General features: G+C 37.1%; 1 protein-coding gene across 8 annotated transcripts in view; it reads right to left on the reverse strand.

Moving 5' to 3' along the window:
- ATP13A3 (ATPase 13A3) overlaps positions 1-26677 on the reverse strand; it is an 87023-nt gene that overhangs the window by 14193 nt on the left and 46153 nt on the right. For all 8 annotated transcript variants that reach the window (XM_017873467.1, XM_017873468.1, XM_017873462.1 and 5 more), the window contains 16 exons: positions 23461-23611; positions 21017-21133; positions 19730-19747; positions 19485-19638; positions 19267-19387; positions 15674-15798; positions 13608-13783; positions 12998-13120; positions 12835-12914; positions 12159-12201; positions 11958-12067; positions 11567-11663; positions 10749-10821; positions 9004-9181; positions 7238-7425; positions 1876-1964 (listed from right to left, as the gene is read on the reverse strand). In XM_017873467.1, coding sequence (XP_017728956.1) covers positions 1876-1964; positions 7238-7425; positions 9004-9181; positions 10749-10821; positions 11567-11663; positions 11958-12067; positions 12159-12201; positions 12835-12914; positions 12998-13120; positions 13608-13783; positions 15674-15798; positions 19267-19387; positions 19485-19638; positions 19730-19747; positions 21017-21133; positions 23461-23611 — 1843 coding nt within the window. The remainder of the gene's footprint in view (positions 1-1875; positions 1965-7237; positions 7426-9003; positions 9182-10748; positions 10822-11566; positions 11664-11957; positions 12068-12158; positions 12202-12834; positions 12915-12997; positions 13121-13607; positions 13784-15673; positions 15799-19266; positions 19388-19484; positions 19639-19729; positions 19748-21016; positions 21134-23460; positions 23612-26677) is intronic.

The raw sequence follows: 26677 nt of genomic DNA on the forward strand, positions 1-26677 counted from the left end.
GGAAGGAAGGAAGGAAGGAAAGAGGGAGGGAGGGAGGGAGGGAAGGAAGGAAGGAAGGAAAGACGGACGGACGGAAGGAAGGAAACTGATATAGGACAATGGTATCACTGAATATCAGCGGGAAAAGACAAACTTCAATAAGCAATTGCTGAAACAAATGGGTATGCGTAAGAGAAAAAAGAAAAAGAAATATGATCCCTATTCAAAAGCTATACATAAAATTAATTCCAGATGGATTAAAGACCAAATGTGAGAGTATCTTTATAACTCTGAGATGGACAAGTCTGCCAAACTGAGACACAAGGAACAAATAAAGAAATTAATAAATTTGCCTTGTCAGATTATAAATTTGTTTTTTAAAAACAGGTATTGTAAACAAAGTAAAAAGACAGGCCACAAACTGGGAGAAGATATTTATCACTATACAGTCAAATATAACACATTAAGAACTCTGAAAACTAAGTTTTAAAAAAAGGCAACATCCTAGTAGAAAATATTGGCCAAAGGCATGAATAGGCAGTTCACAGAGAAAATTAAAATGGCCATTAAACATATGAAAAAATGCTCAACTCCATTAGTAAAGTTAATTGGCAAAGTAAAACCATCATGATGTAACATTTTACACCCACTAGACAAGATGAAGTGTTGGCAATGATGTGAAACAACAGGATGTCAAACCCTGATGGACGACTGATAAAATCACTTTGGAAAACAACTTGGCACACGGTAGCTGAAGAGCAGTACATGCTCATCATGATACCAGATTCACCAGAGGAAACTTCTGTCCCTAGTGGTTTGCCAGGGGTACTAGTGGAAGGACTATACTACCACCGCAAGTGTTTGGAATTACCAGCACATGGCAATATTTAAAAAGCAGATGGACTTCTACTGGGCTTAATTACTTTTTGCAAATTCTCTACAGCATCGCACCACTGTCTCACTGCTTGTACCTGGGATAAACCACTCCTACTCCACTCTGGTACACTATTACTTACCCCCATACACTGAAAGACATGTAAAAATATGTTCATAGCAGCAATATGTTCAGTAAATATTTACCAACAGAGGATGAAGAAATGAATTTAATATATTCCTACAATTGTATACTATAACGCAGTGAAAATAAAATACATGTATCAACAAACAATGTTGATGGGAGAATGCAAGTCACAGAAAAAAGGGAACAAGTTAACATTTTCATAAAGTTCAAGAGCACACAAAACTATCTTTTATGACTACAAACATACATGGTAAGTATATAATGAAAACAGGGAATGACAGGAAAAATCATCGAAACAGGTACATGAGAGTGCCTTATTGATTGGCAATGATACCTTTTTTTGTTTTCTTTTGTCACTGACTTGTGCTCAGGTAATGTTCATTTTTTTAGGCTGGATGATACACTCAGGGTGTTATTTCTTTATCATGTTTTAATTACAGTTAACAACTTAAATATGTGCGCATATTCTTTCGTATGAAAAAGAAGTATTTCATTACTCAGAAAGTTTTTAATGAAAAGAATGAAGAACTAAATGGCCAAAAAACAAAAGGGAGCATGTGCAGACTATTCAAGCAGCAGACTGGTAGAGAAGAGAGGAGGAACAGGTACCAGGATCAACGCTTTTTTGTTTGTAAAGACCAAGGGCTATTTAATTTGTTTGCAGACAAATGAAAATGGAACCAGAAGCAGAGATTAAACAGGTATAGCTAATAAAAGTTGCTATTTTAATTAGGTTCTTTTTTCTTTGTAGAGTATCTCTGAGTTAATATAACAGCATCTTAGAATAGAATATATAAAAAGAAGAGATCCTGGAAAAAAAGAAACGTATACAGGTTAGTCTTTTTCCCCAAATAAATGATGTGCTTAAGTCTTACCTGAAGAACCTGGTCAACAGAGGCAACTGGATACAACATGATGAATAATATAAAAACATATAAAAAAATCACAGAAAAAACAAAAAAATCTGGAAAAGAAAGTACAAGTAAAACAAGTAAATTAGGAAATTCCTTTATATAAAAAGGCATCCAATAACAACTGGCATACTATCATTTCTAACTCTGGTTCTGAATACTTTCACTTCAGCTGATGAAATAAAGTATGTGCTCTGTTATTTCCTAGAGTACGAGACATTGTTCAGGGCACCCAAAAGATTCATATACACGATGTGATGTTATATTTAAACTCCATTAGCTTTAACCGTAAAAGTACTTCAGAAAATAATCAGCACTTAAAAAAACAAGACTCAGACCTTCATGGACATCTGCATGTTGCCCAAACGGATAGCTACTTTGTAAGATAGTAAAGTCAATATATAATGTACAAATAAGAGACTAAACTATGTGTGGCAAAATGAGATTATCATTTAAAACATGTATTCAATGACAATTACTATTGATTGTAAAAATGCTGAATAACACTTATTTTCAGTATTAGGTATGTCTTAATCCTAAACAGAGGCATTCTAACCTAAATGTGAATATATTTCTCATAAGTGAATCCCATTTCTTCACTGATTTACACTGTGAAAATGTTTCACAGAAAAAGCCAAAAGCCAAGAGACCGAGTTGATCTACTATTTTTTAAAGTGAGCTGACCTTATGGCTTGCTATGGGAGCTGGGAACAGCAAATCCACCCAGTAGTACTTTGTCTCACTTTTCTAACTCAAAAACCAAACTGCTTGCTCCTGGCCATTTTCTGAAGTGTGTACATACACACATACACATGCATGTATATAAGCATATACTTGTAGAATAATAAGCCATAAAAGCGGCTCCAAAATGTCCTAATTATATTGATAGCCCAAACTTTTTCCCGTTTTCCTTTGATCTGGACATTTATTTACAAGTTCCTATTTGAACTCCACTTCAAACTCAAACTTTCCTAAGACCACATACAAAAACTTTACCACGAAGCCTCCAGACTGGGTAAAGAAGTCACTCTCCTTCTACTGACTGGAAATGAAGGGTCTCAGTGCTACTTTTAAACGTGGAAGTTATTTGTAAATATAAACTTCGTTAATATCAATTCAAAACTACAGGTAAATATTTATCATTCTACAGAAACTATACTATATATTAATCATTCTTATGTTTATATATACCAGTGTGTAGGGGTATATATACATAGTTTTAGTAGCTTAAGCTGAAACTTACACGAACACTTATACCAAAAGTGGAGACACTTTTTTTACTATGCGCCACTGACCAAAAGGATTAAGAAAAACATGGGGCCAGGTGTGGTGGCTCACGCCTATAATCTCAGCACTCTGGGAGACCGAGGCCGGCGGATCATGAGGTCAGGATATCGAGACCATCCTGGCTAACACGGTGAAACCCTGTCTCTACTAAAAATATAAAAAATTAGCCAGGCATGGTGGCGGGTGCCTGTAGTCCCAGCTACTTGGGAGGCTGAGGCAGGAGAATGGCGTGAACACGGGAGGTGGAGCTGGCAGTGAGCTGAGATCACGCCACTGCACTCTAGCCTGGGCGACAGGGCGAGACTCCATCTCAAAAAAAAAAAAAAAAGAAAGAAAAAAAAAGGTGGGACCTATATTGGGTAAAAAGCAATTCTACTACACTGTAAATAGGAAATGTGACACCCTGTTTCACAAATGCAGCAACTAAGGTATCATATAAGTTCTATGGTCACTTAAGTAGTTATGGTCAGATAAGGAAAAAGTGTTTAGAAAGTGGTGGTTGGAAGTATATAAAAACAGAAAAGAAGACAAAATCAGAAAAGTACAAAAGCAATGGTCAGAATATAAATGGCAGAGAGAAACAAAGAGACTAAAAAAGAATTTCAATGAAGTAATACTCATATTGCATGTTTTTCAAATCCGACTGCAGTTTTCAAACCACAGCAAAAAGAGATTTGCGCCTGGTTCTTGACATGTGCGTTGTTGGCCAAAAAACAAACAAAAAAAAATAACTTACTCAAGCACAGAAGTGTCTTTACATCTACCTAAACAATGTTTGTTTCTCAAATGTTCATGTCTCTCCCACAGCCACCTCTTGGATCCCACCTCTAAAAATCTGCCAAGATTTCCATGTGAAAGAGAAAATAAGTAACTGAATCTATCTTTGTTTAGCCTGGAGAAAAAAAAAGGCACTGTTCAAAAAAGACACTAAGTGACAGGGGAGAAGGATGGCTGGTAGACATATAATCATACCAAATTTTAAAATCAATAAGGATTTCAACCAAGAATAGAAGAATTAGGTATTCACTTTAGAGAGGTATGAATTTCTCGTAGACTATGCTCTCAGCTCCTAGATTCTCCTAGCATTATAAGCAATGGCTTAGTAATTCTACTAACGTGTAAAATAAACATTCTTCACCAGAAGACAGTTATCAACACAAATTGTGTGTCACTGGTGATTGCAGGCCAGGGACAAGGGTGTTCCTTAAGATTTAGATTGTTTTAGATTGATTCTTCCACAAAGCTCTGTGAATCCGAACAAGTCATTTACAGTCAAATTATTTTATCTATAAAATGGGGATATAAAGATTCTGTAGGAAATAGTAGATTTTTAAGTATTCAAAGTATATAGCAACATTAAATTGAAATTATTATGAAATATTTTTCAGCTGTGGCAACATATGATGTGCTGTTCATGATACCAGATCCCACCGATGGACTATGGTATCAAAATAAGGTACCAGAAAGGATTTCCTTCATATTCTCCTTAGTGACTCTGAAATAAGGTAGACACACATACAATATTCATCCCTAATATATATCTCTTTGTTCCTTCCCCAAACAATAACTAGGACTAACTAACCTACAGCCACAAATCTTAAGCCTTTTTATTCCTATCCCTCTCCCTCATCCAGTTATGTCTTTTAAAGGTCACCTTATTCTGTAGGGCCTCTAGGTATCTGAACTGCTTCAACCAATTTAGGCATGCTAGATGAATAGGAAAAAGATACACAAGCCCTGAATAGGAAAGATACTGGCAATTCAGTAGTAATGCCTTCATAGATAGACAAAGGGATTGGGTAGCACAAGCAATAAACTGTAGGGCTGATCCAACAAGAAACTGCATTAAAAATTGAAGCCAAATCCAAGAAATCATGACTAGTTAAAGGAGAGTGTTAAGAATTAAGTGCATATCACCCTTGAAATGAAAGCAGCTGAATGAGAAAACGTTAACAGTGAAGCTCAAGTTGAAAACAGAGAACCACACAGACTGAAGTAAGTTTAATTTAGATTGAAAGTGAACCAGTACAAGGAAAAAAACTCAAAAGAGAGTTCCTTAAATGCCTAAGGATGAGATTAATTCTTAAAAATGTAATTTCAAAATACATTTAACACATTACACACCATTTATAGAGAGCAACAACTGGCAGGTCCTAGCAAAGGACGCTGCATGGACTCCCGTGACAGACAGACAAGAGGTGAAAACTAGCAGAATGCCTGCATCAACCGTACTGCTCCTTTTGTGCTTTTGAGAAGGCATGTTTTATAACAGAAAGTGCTTCTGTTTACCCACTGAGAGAAGTACACTAGCTCATAATAGGAAAGGCAATCGAGTTTTATGCTTATATTTCTGCTAAATATAGTAATACATTTTTAAATCATCCAGGGGCCAACAATAGTGTTTATTATTTATTCTAGTAAATTGGAAATTAAACGAGACTACAAAATTTCTTAACCCTTTTTAAAAAAGTTTTCCAAACATATAGAAGATGCATTTTAGAAACAGGCAACTAATATTTTCCCTTTCTCTTTTTTAATTTTAACAGTGTGGATAGGGTAGATCTCTAAAATTAACTTTCTTGATAGAGCTGTTTTGCTTGCAAACCAGTCTGAATACCAGTTTTCTTCAAATAAAAAAAAAAAAAGCAATGTTTTTTCATAGATGTTTTAGCTACTCTTAAATGTGTTCAATATTTCCTTGAAATTTAAAATGTTGAACTAAAAATAAAACATATACCAATGTTAATGATTAAATTCACCTTATAATAAGTTATCTGTAGTAAAAAATCCTTTTAGAAATACCGTGAGCAAACCTTCTATGGAAGGTTTTTCATCCCAAAGCATGGTTCTAATACGGTTCTTAGTACTACAGGTATTAGTATGGTTATACAGCAATATATAACTAATAAATAATAACACAGTTATTTTTTAGTTTTTTTTACAGTTCTTAGTAACAGTCATTAGTATAGTTATATAGCAATATATAACTAATAAATAATAATATAGTAATTTTTAAAATAAGAAACATCAGTTCCAAAAAGGGGGCAAATAAAGGAAAAATTACCAGTAAGATCAGATTTTAATCTTACCTGTCCAAAATATAAAGTAATAAAACTTGCCCTACAAACCAACAGGGTAGAAGTGACAAATAAGATAACGTATGAGAAAATGCCTTATAAATGCTAATATGAGACAGAGACACTAACAGTTGTGACTCCTACGACATACCGATACCTGTGACCTGGCATCTTGCCAACTAGAACACTGCCACCTCGTCATAACTACAGCAAAAGAATAATTGCTATTCGCTCCAAGATACTGCAGAAGTCTAAAAGTTGTTCCATATATTAGTGTGTTCTCCATTTTTTTTAATTGGCAATTTATATGTAGTAACTGATTTTTTCCATAAACTCTAATTTTGATCAATCAAAATGGTATATTCTACTGCCATAGACAAGTCCACAAGGGCACAGGCCCCCATTCAGCCTGTGCTGAATGACCCTTTCTTCAGTAGCAAAGATACTAGAAACGAAAAATCCCAGAGGTGAACACAGGCCGTACCGGTGTCGGAAATGAAGAAGACGGCCGATGCTATGCAGCCTGCACCGGAGGAAAGTGTAATACCTACTGTTCCAACTGAGGAACCTCTGTCTCTGCTTCCAACCCTAACTCCCTCCGCAAGGGGTTGAGGAACCTCTGTCTCTGCTTCCAACCCTAACTCCCTCCGCAAGGGGTTGAGGAACCTCTGTCTCTGCTTCCAATCCTAACTCCCTCCGCAATGGGTTGCAGAAATAAAAGCTGCAGCCAGAGGCAGTAGGATGTGAAAAACAACAGTGTTTAACACTGGTGACTTTAACTTTAAATTTAGGGTGGCAATTACCAATGAAAGTAAAACAAAACAGTAAACATCTAAATCACTAAGTTCATTCTATCTGTGAAGATCTGGTTTACTGTGGAAAAGACAGTTATAATTATTCTCTTCTACATTAGTTTTAAAGGGGCAAGGCAGGGTGGAAATCACAATAAATGCCAAACTTACAATTTTTGTAGCAAGGTTGCCTGAAGGGTTTTCCTTTTGAAAAGGCAATTGCCACTATGAGGTACTGAAAACTGGAAATAAAAAATACTGTGGTATTTTCATAATTTTGTATATTATGTTCATCAAGTTCGGTTTCATTGTCTAAGTGTGAAGAATTCCAAAGCAGGCTTCCTGTTGTATTACAAGCACTAGAACACATGCAAAAAATGCTTGCATTAGTAAACATAATACTCATTTCCCAAAAGAAATCAATCTTACCTTAATAGCCCTGAATCACTATCATAACAAACAGAAATATGATGATATTTATAGCAAAAGGTCCAACAATATCAAAATAAGATATATAAAACAGGTACAAAGGTACAAAGAGTATGAAGGGTTTTCTCTTCAGTCAGACATCTCGATCACTTAAAAAATTAGAATCAAGTAAGAAATATTTAATAAGCCTCCCTCAGTTTTTTAATTTTGGCAGGAATTTTAGCAGAGTAAAAGCAGACAGACAATGGGCTTGACCCAAGCTCTATCACTTTTCAGCGTGAACTGAGGAAACAGTATTTACTCTCTCTGAGCCTACCTCCTCGCTGGTCAGTGTTGGTACCTACATCACAAGTTGACATGGGGACTAGTAGGATGACTTGTGCAAATGCCTAGCAAGCCCCCAGTGCTTGATGGCCCTCAGTATCCTCCAGTTGTGGCTCTCCCTCATTTCTACTTTCAGGTAGGCAGGACCATGAGGCACACAAACAACTAATTATGAGAAGTCCCAAACGATCATTACTGAAGCATTAACTATAAACACAAGTAAGTGCTCACAAAATGTGATTAACATTAACAGATGATGCTGCAAGTGAACTATGAAAAGATTCTCAAGAGAATTCCACCTCTTTTCTTTTTCTCATGTGCAGTGTTTTTATGCACACATAAAAAATGTAATGTTAAATCTCTTAAAATCTTCTAAAATGTTTAAAGATAATACCCTTCAATTAAGCAAACTAGAAATAAATGTTTACATCTGAAAATTTAATTCTACAAAATTAACACGTTTAACTAAAATGATGTTATAATTTGTGATCTATAGAGCACTCTACACTCTACAAATAGCAAATGCACCTAATTTATTTTTCCCCATAAGTTTCAAAATGCCATTTCCTAAACTGGGGGAAGAGAGATTAGAAGTACAAAACACTCTGGGTTTAGAAGAGGCCCCAGAGATTAATTCCAACTTTCTTATTTTACAGATAAGTAACGCTCAATATTAAGAAACTGATCTAAGATCCCCATCTTGGTAGTGATTATTAGGTTTTTGCCTGAACATCTCCCCAAAGACAGGAGTGACCGTGATATACAGGCAAACACAGGCCAAATTATGCAAGTGTTTAAAGCAGTCGGCATGCAAACTTTGTCTCAAAAAACAATCTCTTGGCTCGCTGCAGCCTCTGCCTCTCAGGTTCAAGTGATTCTCCTGCTTCAAGTCTCCCAAGTTGCTGGGATTACAGACAGGCACCACCATACCTGGCTAATTTCTGTATTTTTAGTAGAGACGGGGTTTCGTCATGTTAACCAGGCTGGTCTCGAACTCCTGGTCTCAACTAATCGAACTCCTGGTCTCAAGTGATCTACCTGCCTCGGCCTCCCCAAAGTACTGGGACTACAGGTGTGAGCCATCGCACCTGGCACAAACTTTTATATAAACTTCTACACTCATTTTTATATCATACATGTTGCACATATTTTATATAGATTTTTACACAGATTGACCAACTTACTCTGATTTTGGATGCCACACTTCATACCAAGGTTGCTGCTTGACCCAAAAAAAACCCAAAGATTGAAATCCAATGCAGATGATAATCTGAGACAAAACGGAGAAGAGAAGGGCCCCAGATATAAGACCCGAAGGTGGTCTTTGTGCTACAAGTTCCTTCCAGGCAGGATTTAAACTCACTATATTGAAAAGAAAAAGAGGAAAGGTTTGTATCTACATTCATCTGTCACTACATAAGGCATAACTAGATTCATTTATGAACTTCAAAATTTGTTTTGCCTAGCAACTCTTTAATATAACAAATCTCCAAAACCAAGTCACATATCGTACACATTTACATAATCTGTAAAAGTAAACAGTGTAGGCTTTTTGAAAAATGCCTCAGGAAGAATTTTTACATTTCTATTGAAATTCAGCAGTAATATTAACAAATAAAAGTAAAACTAGGCCAGGCATGGTGGCTCATGCTTGTAATCCCAGCAATTTGGGAGGCCATAGTGGGAGGATCACTTGAGCCCAAGAGTTTGAGACTCGCATGGGCAACATAGTGAAACCCCATTTCTACAAAAAATAAATAAATAAATAAATAATTTTAAATTAAAAAAATAGTAAAACTAAATATAAACACAGTAACTATAAAGTTGATCATCTCATATATTTAAGAGACCATTATTTTCTGAATCTTTTAATTGCAAAACTACAGTTAAAATAATACATACTTCTTCCTCTTACAATATTAACAATGTTTGAAGCAATATAAACACAGCAGAAACAGTTTTTAAAAAGGCTTTCATTACTTATTAAGGTGGTATACAACACAAGTTTTCCACTATAAAGTTTCTATTTTTCATCTGGGCACAGTGGCTCATGCCTGTAATCCCAGCAATTTGGGAGGCCGAGGCGGATAGATCACTTGAGGTCAGGAGTTAGAGACCGGCCTGGCCAACATGGTGAAACCCCGATTCTACTAAAAATATAAAAATTAGCCGGGCATGGTGGTATGCACCTGTAATCCCAGCTACTCAGGAGGCTGAGGCAGGAGAATTGCTTGGACTCGGGAGGCAGAGGTTGCAGTGAGCTGAGATCGTGCCACTGCACTCCAGGCTGGGTGACAGAGCCAAACTCTGTCTCAAAAAAAAAAAAAAAGAAATTTCTATTTTTCCCTTTGTAACCAACACCTTGTGAAAAGATACTTTGAGATTGTGAAAATCCTGCTCCCTATCAAACTTTCACTAGTTTTATCACCTACTAAAGGTAAGTGGTTCTCCACCAGAGGATTTTTGCACCCCAAGGGAGTATGTGGCAATGTCTGAAGATATTTTTTGTTCTAATCTAGGAGACTATGGGAAAATAGGCATAAAGGACATTGTTGAGACAAATGACAAAACCTGAATATGGGTTTTGGACCAGATAATATTACATCAATGTTAAATTTCCTGATCTTTACAACTGTATTTAGTTACATAAAACAATGGTTTTGCTTTTAGAAAATATACACTAAAATTGTCAGAGGCAAAAGAGCATACTGACTCAAAACTTATTTTCAAATATTTCAGGGAAAAAAACAAGAGACAGAACAATAAAAAAAATTGGGGCAAGATATAAACAGCTGGTAAATATATTTACAAGGAATCTGGAGAGGTGTGAGCTATGTTACAACTGTTGATGTAAATTTACAAAAATTTCGTAAGTCACACATCAGAATTTCATACACTTTAAAAATCAATAGCAAAGCAAAATACTCACTTGTAAATACCACTACCAAAATGATTGCCAGATCAATGAAGAGAAACTGGAAGTCTCCTAGGTTACTTAAGATCTATAGAAGTAATTTTAAAACATTATTAGGTTTTGGAATTATTTTATAGTGTCCCCAGGTTTTATTAATAGTTTGGATTTTCCCAAAAATGACAACTTCAAAATGACACTTGGACCTGCTTAAAAATTGAAATATATGTGTCTCTGAAATTAACTATAATATATATTTGCAAATATTTGATTTAGTATATTAGTATAAAAGGCATCTCCTTAAAATTCGTTCACTAGGCCAGGCGCGGTGACTCACACCTGTAATCCCAGCACTTTGGGAGGCCGAGGCAGGCGCATCACGAGGTCAAGAGACGAGACCATCCTGGCCAACACGGTTTTTTGGCGAAAAGAAAACACTAACATTTACTCAAAATATTCAACGTTGTAAATTAGTATCCTCATCTAATACCATCCCTTCTGATACTTTCTACAAATGATAAAATGGGATAGTGTCACCATGAGTCTTTAGGATGTCGGAACACTTTGATTATAAAATCTGACAGGGTACCTGTGGCCATTGCTGCTTATACTTTTTCTCCAAATGCAAACCATTCCCCAAATTCAACAAACCACTGTTGAAACATCTTTTCTCATTTTAACTTTTTCAATCTGCTACTCAAACTACAGTAAATTGAAGGTACATTTATAGGTACTACTCACATTAACAATTACTAATGGATGCACTCAAAATCAAACATAACATCTTAATTTACTGTGCACATTAAGTGTTATCTCTGCACACAGTTAATACTCACAGAATACAGGAGAGTAACACTGAAGTACTGGATAATGCTGTACAATGCCATAAACTTAAACACACAGAAGGAAGTTATTAAAGCAGCACGGCCTTCTCTGCGAAAAGAAATCAAATACTGGCATATGAATAAAAGCATTTTAAACTCCTTTTCCAAACCACAATTTATCTTGACACATGAACATCAACATTCAATGGCTACAACAAAGTGCTCACATCCACCAAAAGAACTAAACCAAATGAGGAGTAGCAATCAATCTGTTACTAATAAGTTATAGCTCAAATGTGCTAATCTGCTAATATTAAACAAATTCACATGACTTTTTGTAATTTTCTCTTCTGTATTATTAGAGCAGGAGAAAAGGGATGAGAAAGATTGTAATTTGTACTACCTGATAAGGTTTGGCACACAGGAAATACTAGGCGTTTTAGAGGTGAAGGGAGATGCCACTGAAGCTTCGAGCTCTGATAAGGAAATGCCTCCGTGTGCCCTCTTCAAAGCCTAATAATTTTAAGACAACTGGTTAAGTTTTGTGAATATGATTTAGGCTAGAGTAAGAACTACAAAAGTAAATCACAAAAACTATACTTACGCCACAATCATTTGCACCATCACCACACATCCCAACAAAATAACTAAGAGACAAAACAATGTTAAGATTTTAATTAATTTCTTAAACTACAAAACATTTAAACTTATTAAGATTTTTCTATTACAGTATTATCAAGAGCTAACACACCAAGATTCCCCCAGTGGAACTACTGAATCTTTTTATTATAATGAACACAGGCGTGCTGCTTTGCAAACAGCACCAGACCGCAAGTGAAATGAGCTAGGTTATTGTCCTATTTGTCACATTATTGGCAAATCATTTTGGTGTCTCAATTTCCTCATCTTCAGAGCAAAGCGCTTGTGCCTACAGTCTTTAGTATGGCTACTTTTAAATTTATCAGTGAAAATTTATCCCTTAATAACCTGAAACATAACTGTTTACTAAAATGATTAGCCACTTCTATCAAGGTAGAGCACCTGAAAGAATGAAGTCATAGGTAGCACCTGGAGAAAAAACTGTGGCTACTGTACTTTAGCTAAATAAAAAGCCTATGAGACTTTTTTAAAGAGGCACTTAAAGTTCTCGTCTACCTTACAGATCCCAATTATATAAATATGAAATATTAGTATAAGAAACATATATAAAATTATTTTCTGATGCTGAAATTAAACTATAATTCATCAAAACCAAAAACAAAAAAGACACCAATACTTACTCAACATTTTGCAATGCTTCTATCAACTGTGTCTTCTGATCAGGTGCCATACGAGCAAACACGGTGCCATGTAACATCAACTGGAAAAAAATCAAATACATTTCTTAAAAATATTGCTCACGATGTAGTCATGTGAACACATACATACACCCAAATTACTTACCTTAGGAACAAGGTCTTGAAAATGCTCCAGTATCACTGAAAATGATTTTCCATTCATTGCAAAATGGTAACGAGTCATTTGAAGATCCTCTAAGCTATCATGGACCAATTTAACTGGAATAGCCTGTGTATGAGACATTGGGAACAATATTTAGGCAACCAAACCAAGTAAAAACAATTCTATTTTAAACATATTTGTTCTAAAACTGAATTCTTTCATTTGATATGTTCCACAACATACTGAAAGCCTGACATTTATTCAAAGTAAAAAGAAACTCAATTAAATATCAGTTTCAATTTGAAACGATGCATGAACTGAGTATGATGGACCACCTGCATCATTTATCACTAGTTATTTGAAGAATATGATAAACATCTGGAATTCTTATACTTTAAAACTATGCTTCTCATCTCAGCTAAATATCAAAATTTGAACATTGAGATTCCTGGGTCTGCCCCAGTCCTAATGAAATATAATCTCTGAAAAAATAGCCCAGACTTCTGTTTTCATTTAGTTTTTGCTTTACTGTGTTTTAATGCACCACTTTTTTTTTTTCCAGACTAAATTTAAACCAACAAACTTTAAAAGGGACAATCAATTTTGACCTTACCTCTGAGGCAATTGCTGATGGATGACTGCACTGTGTGAGGGAGTCTGCATAATGCCAATTTATTTTGGCAACTTTCCCATCCTTTGGAGGTAATGCTTCAGCAATAATCACTTTATCCTGAGGTAGAATCATTCCACAGTCTCTGGCCACAGAGACAGCAGTCAACATATTGTCACCTAATTTTCAAAGTATTTTAAATGCATTAAAATTAAAATGGAAACGTGAACGTTATCAAACAAGTACTTGCTGAGAATCTACTACAGTCTCCACGACTGGGCTGGCGGAATCACGATAATGTATGGTTCTTCCCCTTAGAGTTTAAAAATCACAAAATTGGGCCGGGCGCGGTGGCTCAAGCCTGTAATCCCAGCACTTTGGGGGAGGCCGAAACGGGCGGATCACGAGGTCAGGAGATCGAGACCATCCTGGCTAACACGGTGAAACCCCGTCTCTACTAAAAAAATACAAAAAACTAGCTGGGCGAGGTGGCGGGCGCCTGTAGTCCCAGCTACTCGGGAGGCTGAGGCAGGAGAATGGCTTAAACCCAGGAGGCGGAGCTTGCAGTGAGCTGAGATCCGGCCACTGCACTCCGGCCTGGGCAGCAGAGCGAGACTCCGTCTCAAAAAAAAAAAAAAAAAAAAAAATCACAAAATTGGAGCGTACTTAACAAAAGAAGCCTCAAATAATACAAGCATGCATATGCTAAAGACAACATCTCATCCACAATTGTTAAAGCCAAATAAATTCTCAGTCTTTTCCAGTCATGCACTATTTGTATCTACACAATGCCTGGCACAGCGCTACACACAGATCAGGTGGCTCAATAAGTATTTACCGAAATAACTTTGTAGTGACTAGTGGTCTGTGCAAGAACACCAACACTATACCATAGGAAAGGATGAATTACAAAAGCAAGATTATACAAAACAAAAAGTTAACAAAGGTAATAAGAACAGATGTAATTGAGAAACAAGAGAGACAACTTCTCAGTCATGAGAAGAAAGAACAGAAGAGCAGCAAGAACAGGATCTTAAAGGAGAAGCAGGCAAAGGTTTGTGGATCCCACTGCTACCAAAGCAGAAGAGTGAGATATTTCTTTCCTCAATTTCCACACATTATTTCCAAGAATATCCTCCTATGACTTTTGGTGTACAAAGTCATATTCTGGCAAGGGGGAAACAATTTAAAAATAAATGAATAAATAAAAGAGGAGGACAAGGAATGGGTGAAAAGTGCCTTGACAGAGAAGACACAAGAACTAAGAATTGCTGGGATGTTAACAGACTTAGTTATCTTGAGTTATACGGTAAAATTATGTTATTAGATAGATCTCAAGAGTCTAAAACACAAAAATGTATACAGACTTTCTCCATATTAGTCTTACTGAACACATAAGTGCCATTAAGTATCTTAAATCTGATTATCTGCTAAGGAAAAAAACAAAAACCAGCTACCACAATTTTACACAGCTAAGGAGTAAGAGTTATCTAATATTATTAACCGTAGAGTAACATCAGGAGAATCCCTTAGATGTACTAGAAAAAAAACAAAAAACAAAAAGTAGGCTACTTTACCAGAATTCAAGCTAGGGTAATAAACAATATCTTACACATAAAAATTTCATGCTATCAAGTATCTATTAATCATTTTCTATGTACTCGACAGTTCTAAAAATTGCAAAGGACCCCAACATGAGTAAAACGTAATCCTAACCCTCAAGAATCTTATATTCTAGTAGAGAAAACAAATCTACAAATAACATAAGGTATAATAAGTGGTATAAGAAATACATGAATAAAGAGAGAAAACAAAAGGATTCAAGTTTAAATTTTACAATGTACTTTTACTATTCTACTATATTTTCTATAAATAGGATTTGGTAGACCTCAAAAAGAATATGACAAAGTTATCTTGCACTTGGGAAAATATTCAGAGCTAAAAGAGAACTTAGGTTGAAACCACGATAGAACATATAATATTATTTTATAACTGATTATCCCTCAATATTGTATAACTTCAACTCTGTCACACTCCATTTTGTTCTGTGTTCTTCGATAAAGTCTAACCTGTGACCATGACGGTGCGAATGTTGGCTTTATGCAAATCTTCAAGTACTGCAGGGGTTTCTTGCTTTAATTTGTTCTGCATTATAATTAATCCCATAAAATCCATGTTGTTCTCAATTGCATCTCTGCAGAAAAAGAAGTTTTAACACATAATGGTTTAGTCAAGTGAGTAAGCAACTTATGTACACACACTTAAAATATCTAAGCAATTAAAAATGTCTAAGTTATAACACAGTTTAAAATATATATAAATTAAAACATTTTATATGCTGAATAAACCACGTGTTCTGGAGTTCAATATCTCAATATAATACTCATTTGGAAATGTACGTCACTGTACACTAAACAATTCTAGTACTAGGAATATTCATCTTGTATATTATCCAAAAATGTGTAAGCATAAATATATTCTTTACTGCCCTCTACAACATATCCTAATTTAAATGTTAAGTGAAAAAGAAAAAACTGTGCCACAAGCACATTCAATAGTTTTCGTGGATTCATTATCAAGTCTGAGATCAATTCTATAAAACAATTACTGATCCTGAAAATGTGACACAAGAACCATTAGCAATCCAATAATGAGATCTACTTGGGACTCAGACATGGGTCTTTGAAAATATTACTAATATAGTTATCAAGATGCTATTCTTTAACTGAGTATCAAGAATGCACCAGGCACTATGCTAGTCACTGGGAGGTTAAAGACAAAAAGGGATGATCTCTACTCGCAAGAAACTTGGGTGGGGAAACAGACATGCACCCAAAGAGATGCACACAAAAATAGTATGTGCTTTAGCACTGTAAAAGAGATGAAGTCTGTTCAGTAATAGTCACGTTCTTAGGAAATCTCAGGTCAGGCATGGTAGCTCATGCCTGTAATCCCAGTACTTTGGGAGGCTGAAATAGGAGGACTGCTTGAACCCAGGAGTTTGAGGACAGCCTGGGCAGCATAGTGAGACCCCATCTCTACAAAAAATGAAAAAACAATTAGCTGGGCATGGTGGCCTGTGCCTGCAGTCCCACTATGAGGAAGGGCTTGAGGAGCGAGGGTCATTTAAGGCCCAGGTGGTCAAGTCTGCAGTGAGACGGGTTTGTTCCACTGCACTCTAGCCTGAGTAACAGAGAGAGCGCCTATCTCAAAAGAAACAAACGAAAAAGGAAAACAAACAAAAAACACCTCCACTGACCTAAACTATATCATAGAAATTTTTTTCTCACTGGGGAAGGAGGAGGGTTTGAGGTCAAAGACTAGAAAATTTCAGACTTGGAATAACCAAACAATTTTTCTAACAAAATTCCAATAAGAGTTGCTTGAAGTATGTATCTATGAAATCTAAAATCTTTGAAACACCTAATTTCTAACAATGGGTGGTAAAGATATTAGAGAATAGTTGAGAAAATTAATATAAATGAAACTGCTGGTGGTAACAGCACGAAAAAGCCTTGAAACCTGAAATTGTATTTCAAAGTGCAAAGCTGTATCAATGTGAAGACACTGTGTCAAAAGCACTAAGCCATTTTCCTTCAGGCACTAGTTTCTGGCTTCAGCTCGTCTCCTAACTCTCTCATACCGTATGAATGACACAGATCATGGAAATCTTACCCTCTAGTTAGTGAACAGTCCAATATTCAAGATATAAAGGCTTAGGCTATAAGGGAAATGCTAAAACCCATTCCTACAAGGTAAAATGGAAACACAGAGGTCTCAGTGGAAGGGTAAAGAAGAAAGGGAGTAGAGAAAGAGAGGAAAGTTAACAAGGAGGGACAGAGTATCCTCAGCACAAGGAACAGTCTATCCAACGGCATGGAAGGATGTCTCAAGATGACATGCTCAAGAACTATAGGCGGCTGGATGCAGTGGCTCACACCTGTAATCTAAGCACTTTGGGAGGCCAAGGCGGGCAGATCACGAGGTCAGGAGTTCGAGACCAGCCTGGCCAACACAGTGAAACCCCGTCTCTACCGAAAATACAAAAATTAGCCAGGCATGGTGGTGTGCACCTGTAGTTCCAGCTACTCAGGAGGCTGAGGACAGAGAATCACTTGAATCCGGGAGGCAGAGGTTGTGGTGAACTGACATCGCGCCACTGCACTCCAGCCTGGGCAACAGAGCGAGATTTCGTCTCAAAAGAAAAAAAAAAAAAACTGTAGGCAATTCAATAATTAGTGTTTATGGGAGAAAATGGCAGAGGTATCCATTTTCTTATCCCCTAGCACCCTTGCTGGTGTGAAGCTATAAACTAAGAAGAGACTAACGTGTCCTTAGTAGGAATTAGGATATAATATTGAATACATTTGTGGTTCCCGACATGCATATGTATCACATAATTTGGGTAGAGGTGTTTCTTTTTTTTTTTTTTAACTCATGCTTAGACCATCTCCCCCATATAGGCAATTTAGCAGGACAGCCAAGTGACACTCCTTTCTGCTTACAAAAAGCTAGGTACATCATGAAGTATTCCTAAACAAAAATGCTATCCTCAAAGGTAGGTCTGTATCAGTTACAGTCAAAGTGACAAAACTTGAATATGACACTGTCATTTGATGGGGGGAATGGAGAGCACTGGGGATTAGCAAAGAAGTGGAGTAGAAGGAGCTTGGTTACTATAACTCATTATATTCTGACTGAATTAGTAGTTAGATCTAACCCCTGGGCAAAAGTGAGAAGATCAATTGGAGAAAATAAACTTCTATAAAATTACATTTACTGTTCTTGGAATGCGCCTGACACACAGTGGGCACACAATAATTAACAAATTGAAAATAGTTTCAAAGAGCTTTAAGAAAAAAAATATGGGTCGGGCGCGGTGGCTCAAGCCTGTAATCCCATGCACTTTGGGAGCCGAATGGGCGGATCACGACGGTCAGGAGGATCGAGACCATCCTGGCTAACACGGTGAAACCCGTCTCTACGAAAAATACAAAAAAACTAGCCAGGCGGGGTGGCGGGCTCTGTAGTCCCAGGCTACTCCAGAGGCTGAGGCAGGAGAATGGCATAAACCCGGGAGGCGGGAGCTTGCAGTGAGCTGAGATTGGCCATTGCAACTCAGCTGGGGTGACAGAGCCAGGGACTCCATCTCAAAAAAAACAAAAAAAAAAAATAAAAAAAATATGATGTTACAATAACATAAGGAAACATAGGTCAACAGTCAATACAGAAAGATCACTTAAGGCCAGGAGTTCGAGGCCAGCCTGGCCAACATGGCAAAAACCCCGTCTCTATTAAAAATAAAAATTAGTCAGGTGTGGTGGCACATGCCTATAATCCCAGCTACTTGGGAGGATGAGGCACAAGAATCGCTTGAACCTGGGAGGCAGAGGTTGCAGTGACCTGAGACTGAGGCACTGCACTCTAGCCTGGGTACAGGGTGAGACTGTCTCTCAAAAAAAAAAAAAAAAAAAAAACTCAGAATGAAAGGAAATCAGGCAGTGGGGAAAATGTACTTTTACTTCAATCACCTAAAACAATATTGTATTAGATATCTTTTCATACATTCAATAAATACTCAATTACATGCAAATTACTGTGCATGAATGATATAAACATAAATGATGATGACTGGGAAACTAGGAAAGCCATTCAACCTCACCTGCTAATATTCTGTACTTTATGCCACGTCAGTTTTGACTCTAATTTTCTGTGTGCAAGAGCAATCACACGGAAGCCCTGTTTAGTGAAGTCTTCCAAAACGTTCTGAAAATCGACAGGAACTTTTTAAAAGAAAGAGCAAATGTCATTGTTAGAGTTGCTAATACAAGTTTACACAAATACCAGAATTTTACACCCAAAGCACAGATATTTCCTTACCTGTTTCAGGTTTACAAAGACTGGCAATGACCTCGGGTGCTCCTTTCATGTAGGCATCCATTTTCTTATCCCCTAGCACCCTTGCAACCACACTCATACGTTGCAAAGCAGAAGAAAATGGAAACTGGCGAACAATTCCTATCTCATAAATAGCCTATATAATTTCAAAAGATGCACAAGCACTTATTATTCTTAAAAAATCAAAACAAATATACTTAGGTAACAAGTAAACATTCTTCACTTACTGGAAGTTCAAACAGCTCCTAAAAACGAAACAAAACAAGAAGAAATAGTACAGATTAATTCTATTAACATACTGAAGTTAGAAAAAGTTTAACTAAGCATCCACAACACATTATTTGGAAAGAAACAAGCGACTGGTTTTCAGAGTCAGGATTCAAGATTCCTTCCATACTATTTCCCATTTTTAAAAAGTATGTTCTTAAAATATTTTCAAATGTTCTGCTATCCTGAAAATATTAACATTCAAGTACTAAAATAAAATAAAGGGTGCAAGCAAGTGTACATACCAAAAAACAAAAACTAAAAATTAAAAAAATAATAAACTGGCCAGGCACAGTGGCTCATGCCTGTAATCCCAGCACTTTGGGAGGCCAAGGCGCGTGGATCACTTGAGGGCAGGAGTTCGAGACCAGACTTATCAACATGACGAAACTCTGTCTTCACTAAAAATACAAAAATTAGCCGGATGCGGTGGTGCGTGCCTGTAATCCCAGCTACGCAGGAGGCTGAGGTGGGAGAATCGCTTGAACCTGGTAGGTGGAGGTTGCAGTGAGCTGAGATCTCACCCACTGCACTCCAGCCAGGGTGACAGAGCGAGACTCCATCTCAAAAAATAATAATAAACTCTGGAAAGAACAAATATAAACAGGAAGGAAAATGAATTACCCAGAATCTTGCCAACCAGTTAAACAAATAAGATAAAGTGGTGTTTATTAGAATCTTGGTAAATTTCTTGGATATGTAATAGTTATACATGTAAAAAAATTTTCAGGTAACTTAAAAAACAATAATAAACTAAGGGGAATATATTTGAAAATTCACCTGAAAGTAAAGCCTTTCATACATACTTTTTATTAAATTCTAGGAATACAGATGCAATTTAAGAGGATTAACCACCAGCTGTATAAATCACAAGGCACTAAGCTGCTCAGTAAATAGGAAGGAAAAGTGATAGGACTGAAAATTAAATCTCAACATAGAGGTGTAGTTTCTGAGAAACGCAGTTAAAATATTCCTATCTCTGCATAAGAGTTAAATAAAGGACTTGTGACTTCCTCTTCTAGCAACATTTCAAAATGAGAATGAAATGTAAGTAAGCAGGCTGGGGGCGGTGGCTCACACCTGTAATCCCAGCACCTGGGGAGGTCAAGGTGGGGGATCACTTGAGCCCAGGAGTTTGAGACCAGCTTGGGCAACATAGCAAGACCTTGTCTCTATAAAAAATAAAAATTTAAAAATAAATATAAGTAACCACCAACAGTTTTATTTAGCTTTAAGTGATTTCTCACCATTTCTTGGTTTCCTGCAGGGGTAGATTCAGGAAGCAGCTGTTTGGGAGGACGAACCACTGTGGGCATAATTCGATTATGAAGTGCTGTTTCTTCTTCAGTTGCCTCTTCCAGAATCTGGGGAGAAAAAACAAAACAAAACAAAAAAACAACCATTCAAGCACTGCTTCATAAAATTGAATTCATGGTTCCATTTTTAAATGGAACATTATGGCCATTTTCAATAATTAAAAAAAAATGTATGTCCAAGGAACAGAAGAGCACTACTGGATCACTAACATAAGTAAAAGAAAATATGAACAAAGATGTTGAGTTAGATAGCTAGCAACCCACGGGAGAACGGTTGCTTCATTCAGGGTTAGAAGCAGAATAAAGAAACAGAAACTTATCTCGCTTCACTCTTACAACTTGTTGGGTTTAGAGACTAGCTCTGCAAAAGACAAAAGGTCTTGCAGTCCCCAGAATTTTCAGTCTCATCCAGTGATTCCCTTCTGCTACCAAGAAAGGATTCAAAAGTGCACAGAGCTCAGATATGGTTAGCAGAACCACTGGGCCAAGAACGGGCTACAGTACAAAGATGGGAGTTTAGAGTTTTTCGGCTTGAATACTTCTAGTTAAGCTACTACTTTGAAGAACCTTTTTTTGGTGAAAACGTTCAAAGAAAAACCTATATTAAACACACGCTGTAACTAGTGGGATCAATAAATGAGAAAATGATAGGGAACTGTGAAAAATTAGTCAATTTTGTACAATTCTAAGACACTTTTTTCGTATCTTAACATCTCTAAAATTGGGATGCATCTTGTATCATATGACATCAATCACATCAAGTCACAGTTGTGACTGGCTATGTGAAACCATTTCATTGATAAGTAAGCTCTGGTAGGATCAAGCACCAAAGCAACTCAAGGCCAATGAAATATGCCATTATACAAATCTTCTTAATCAATTTCTTTGAAGATCCACCAACACTGAACACTAAATCTACTGAAAATCTATTCAGTTGGAGAAAAGTTTAGAGAAGAAAGATAAATCAGCCCATTTTTGTTATTCTCTCTACAAATGAAGTGAGGCCTCCTTTTTGGAATTAAATGTCAAGAGTGTTTACCATGGACTTTCAGTAGTTGGCAGATGGAGCACTTATCCAGTCACCTCTCCCTCCCTCCCTTTCAAAATGTGGGGAGGGAGGGAGGGGGTTGAGGAGGCAGGGAAGAGGGAGGGAGGATCCGGTAAATGTAAACAGAAAACAACCTGAAGGAAGGGATTTCAAATATGGAAACAAAGGGCAAACTGAAACCTATGGATGGATACAAAGGGGAACGAAACAGTAGACCAGAAAAAACACAAGATACCAGGTGAGGCAGGAACATTTATCAGCCAGAATAGCTGAGCTAAAGAAAGCCAAACAAAAAACTAGGGAGTCCTCCTCCAGAGACATAAACTGAATGTCTGACAGGAGCAAAGGCTTCTAACATGAGGGTGAGGATTCCAGAGTACAAAGCTCCACATGTGCCAGCATGGTGAGAATGGGTGAGGAAAGCATCGGGAAGGCTAACTCTGAAACTATTCCTTTGAAACTTTAAGAACCCCTGTCGATAAGACCCCACTAGACAAACAGCAAGCACCATCCCCCACCCCCCAACAAGCCTTCCCGATCAGAGAGACACTTCTCAGAAACACTAACATACATATGGGCAAGGGTAAAAGTATAAGTGGCTCACTGCAGCTATGCAGAATTACCAAGTCAGATCTTCATTTTTATAGTAAAAAAGTGCCATCCAGATGTACAACGAAAACCAAAAGCATGAAGGAGAGACACCAAGCATGGGGTGGGGGCCAGAGGAGACCGTAACCCCAGAGAAAATAAATAAATAATTAAGAAGCCAGAACGGAACTCTAAAAATGAACTTTGTGTTTATAAAAGAAGAACTGAATGCTGTAAAGTGGTAACAACCAGAGAACATAAGCAGGCACTCAGAAATTAAAAGTACCAATGGCAAAAAGAGAAGGAAGTTATGAACAAACAAAAACATGTGCATGTGTGTGGACACAGTAAACAAAAGACAGGTAAAAAAGAACAATGAAGACATAGGACTTTATACTCCTTTGCCTGTGGCCAAGAAATTGTGTCAGTTAAGATCATCTTACTGGCTCTGCTCTACCGCCCCAAGTTGCTGACCCCTGGTTTATCTCAAACACAAAGCAGGCGCCTGAGCTGGTCAACCTCTATTAAAGGAGTACTAAATGGGTTAACGAAAAGTTACTTTTGCACGATTTTAAAAATATTTCTCTGGTGATATCGCTTTAGAAATTACATAGTTCCTTTTAGGGTACAAGATAGACTGTCATTAAAACAAAAAGCAGAAATAATCCTTCCATGAGGTAATTTAATTTTTAACTATTATTTTCCTAAAGTTCTTTGTATTTTAAAATATTTGACTTACCCATCCAATGGCCTCAAACATTTTCAAATCAAGTGGATCACCAGAAAGCACTCCTTCAATTTTTGTAAGTGAATGACAAGTAGCCAAACAAGCAACAAACTGGGATTTTACCAACATCTCATTGCACACATTTTCTTCTGGTGAAAGAAATCTAAGCAGAAGATACATTGAATTAGTTTCATAAATCCTAAGATTCAAGATAATATTCTAATAGGGCTTTTCTGGTTTTGTAATTTTAAAAATATATATATTTTAAATCCCAAACTGAGCTTCTAAGAAAGAGAAACTGCCAAGTGCTAGAAATACCAGGAAAAGAAAACCAGAGGGGTAAGGAACTTGAGCTGATGCTATGGCTGCTGAGGGGATGAAGGCAGGAGGCCACCTCAGTCAACTAAGAACTTGGGATTTAACACCCATAAAAGGACAGGAAACCAAGTTTGGCCCCATGCAAAGTGGGAAGCTGGTACTGAAAGGATCCCTCTGACTCAGGAAAGTCAGTACTCTTGAAGAGCTACACACTCTTGGGAAAAAGGCTGACAAGAAAAAATTCACCCACAGACCTAAAGGCATTAATTATGAATAAGCTTGTCTATTTCCTCACCCAAAGTCCAAGAAAATAGCTAATACCTGCATAATATTTACTATGAACCAGGCATTATTCTAAGAACTTTAAATTTATTGACCCATTATCCTCACACTATACAAAGGCGTTTTATTAACCCCATTATAGATGAGAAAACTGAAGCAGGGTGTTTAAGTGACTTGTCCCAGGTTACACAGCCCATAAGTAGCAGAGCAAGGATTGAAACACAGGAGGTCAGTTAAAGCCTGTATGACACCGTTGATTACCACTGGGGCTCTTAGCCAAGCAAAGTCAGAACTTCTCCAGAGGGGAGCTCAAAGAAAAATTCTGTTAAGAATGAGTCCATAATTTAAAGATGTGCTAGCAAGCAATTCACCAAGAGTGTCAACAGACATAACAAAGACAGAATTAGAATCCTATAAATTTGGCCAGGCACAGTGGCTGATGCCTGTCATCCCAGCGTTTTGGGAGGCTGAGGCAGGAGGATCATTTGAGGCCAGGAGTTCAAAACCGGCCTGGGAAATATATCGAGACACCCATCCCTACTTTTAAAATAAAAAAAATAAAGAATCCCGTAAGTTTAAGATAACAGAATGGCAAATCTGAAAGAACGCAAAAAGGGCATTTTAAAATTAGACTTAGAAAAAGAATAAGACACTGTAAATGCGAGAGTGGGGGTGGGAGCAGACTTGGGAAGGACAAAGTAAACTGTCTCGTCCAACACATGGTTAGGATTCCCAGAAGGAGAGAAAAACAAAACACAAGGAAAAGGCCGTAATAGAAGTAAAAAAGGCCTGAAAATTTTCCAGAATTTATGAAAAACATGAATACATGAAATCAAGAAGCTTCATGAATCCTGTACACACAAATAAAAAGATCACGGTGAATCTGCAGAAATCAAGGGTGAAGAAATATTCTTCAAGCCACCAGAGAGAAAAAAGATTACTAAAGAGATTAAGATTTATCAGTACCTATTAACAAGAGGTATTAAGAGAAATGAAATCACATGTTCAAAGTACTGAGCGAACACAAGTGTCAAACCTAGAAATCTGTACAGTTACGCGACCACCCAAGAGTGACAGTGGGCTGCTCTGCCTGTGGAGGAGCCATTCTTTAGTCCTTCACTTTCTTAATAAACTCGCCTTCACTAAAAAAAAAAAAAAAAAAAGAAAACAGCGACAGTGAAACAAAGCAAATGAATGTAGTTACAGAAGATGGCAATTTATACAAGATGCAATGGTTATTTGTATACCTAGGTAAATCTAAGCATGCAGAATATGTAAGACCAAAATCATAATCAGAAAATATTATGCAACAAATACATATAGGAATAGAGGAGAATAACCAAAAGTATTTTACAGTCCATAGGTTTGTTTTGGGGGGCAGGGGGTTGGTTAAAAGGCAGTATTGACACCCATGAACTTTAAGTATAAATATTGATAATGTAAGAACAAGCAGTGTTAAGATTAGGATGCATAAACTGAGAAAAGGAGAGAAAATGAGAATATGAAAATGTGTATGTAAATTGGGGGAGCAATGGTAGAAATAATTTCAAATATATCTGAATAAATGTGCACATCATGGCACAGAAAGACTGAAAAGTAAACAGGTGACAAAACACATACTAGGCAAACATCAGGCAAAAGAAAGCTGGTATAGAGCTACATAGTTATAAGACAAGAGAGAATTGAAGGCAACATGCACTACTAGGGATAAGAAAGGTCGCAATGAGGCCGGGCGCGGTGGCTCAAGCCTGTAATCCCAGCACTTTGGGAGGCCGAGACGGGCGGATCACGAGGTCAGGAGATCGAGACCATCCTGGCTAACACGGTGAAACCCCGTCTCTACTAAAAAATACAAAAAAAAAACTAGCCGGGCGAGGTGGCGGGCGCCTGTAGTCCCAGCTACTCGGGAGGCTGAGGCAGGAGAATGGCGTAAACCCAGGAGGCGGAGCTTGCAGTGAGCTGAGATCCGGCCACTGTACTCCAGCCTGGGCGACAGAGCGAGACTCCGTCTCAAAAAAAAAAAAAAAAGAAAGGTCGCAATGTGACATACTATTTTCCAAGACATAACAAGTCTTGAAATTACATTAGCCAAACAATACTGTCTCTCAAGCTATATAAACCAAAATTTAGCAGACTTTTGGGGCGGAGTGAAGACATAAACAAAACTACCAAAGTAAAACTTTTGAGCTTCAAAAAGCAACAGAAACAAAAGTAAAGAGATGAGCCAGAGACTAGTGGGATAATTTTCAACACACAGTATTGAAAAAGATTACTATCCAGAAAATAAAAAAGACCGCTAACAAATGAGTAAGATAGACTTCACATGAGGATATAAACACACAATACACAGAAGAATGCTAAATGACCCTCCCTCCAAAAATGTGAAAAGATGCTCAATTTTATAAGAAACGAGAAGAACGTAAGTAAAACCACAATGTAATACTCATATCCATCCATCTGGCAAAAATTACAAGTCTGACAATATTAAGTTTGGCAAGAATGTGGAGCAAAAAGATCTTTATCCACTGAAAGATAAAGTAGAAGTAAGCTGAAGCTGTGCCCATGCTCTGGCCCAGCATTTCCATTGACAGGAATCTAGCATACTGAAACTCAGCCACATGCCTTCAAG

The sequence above is a fragment of the Rhinopithecus bieti genome, unplaced genomic scaffold, assembly GCF_001698545.2.
Source record: "Rhinopithecus bieti isolate Rb0 unplaced genomic scaffold, ASM169854v2 scaffold_5626, whole genome shotgun sequence".
In the NCBI taxonomy this organism is placed as follows: domain Eukaryota; kingdom Metazoa; phylum Chordata; class Mammalia; order Primates; family Cercopithecidae; genus Rhinopithecus; species Rhinopithecus bieti.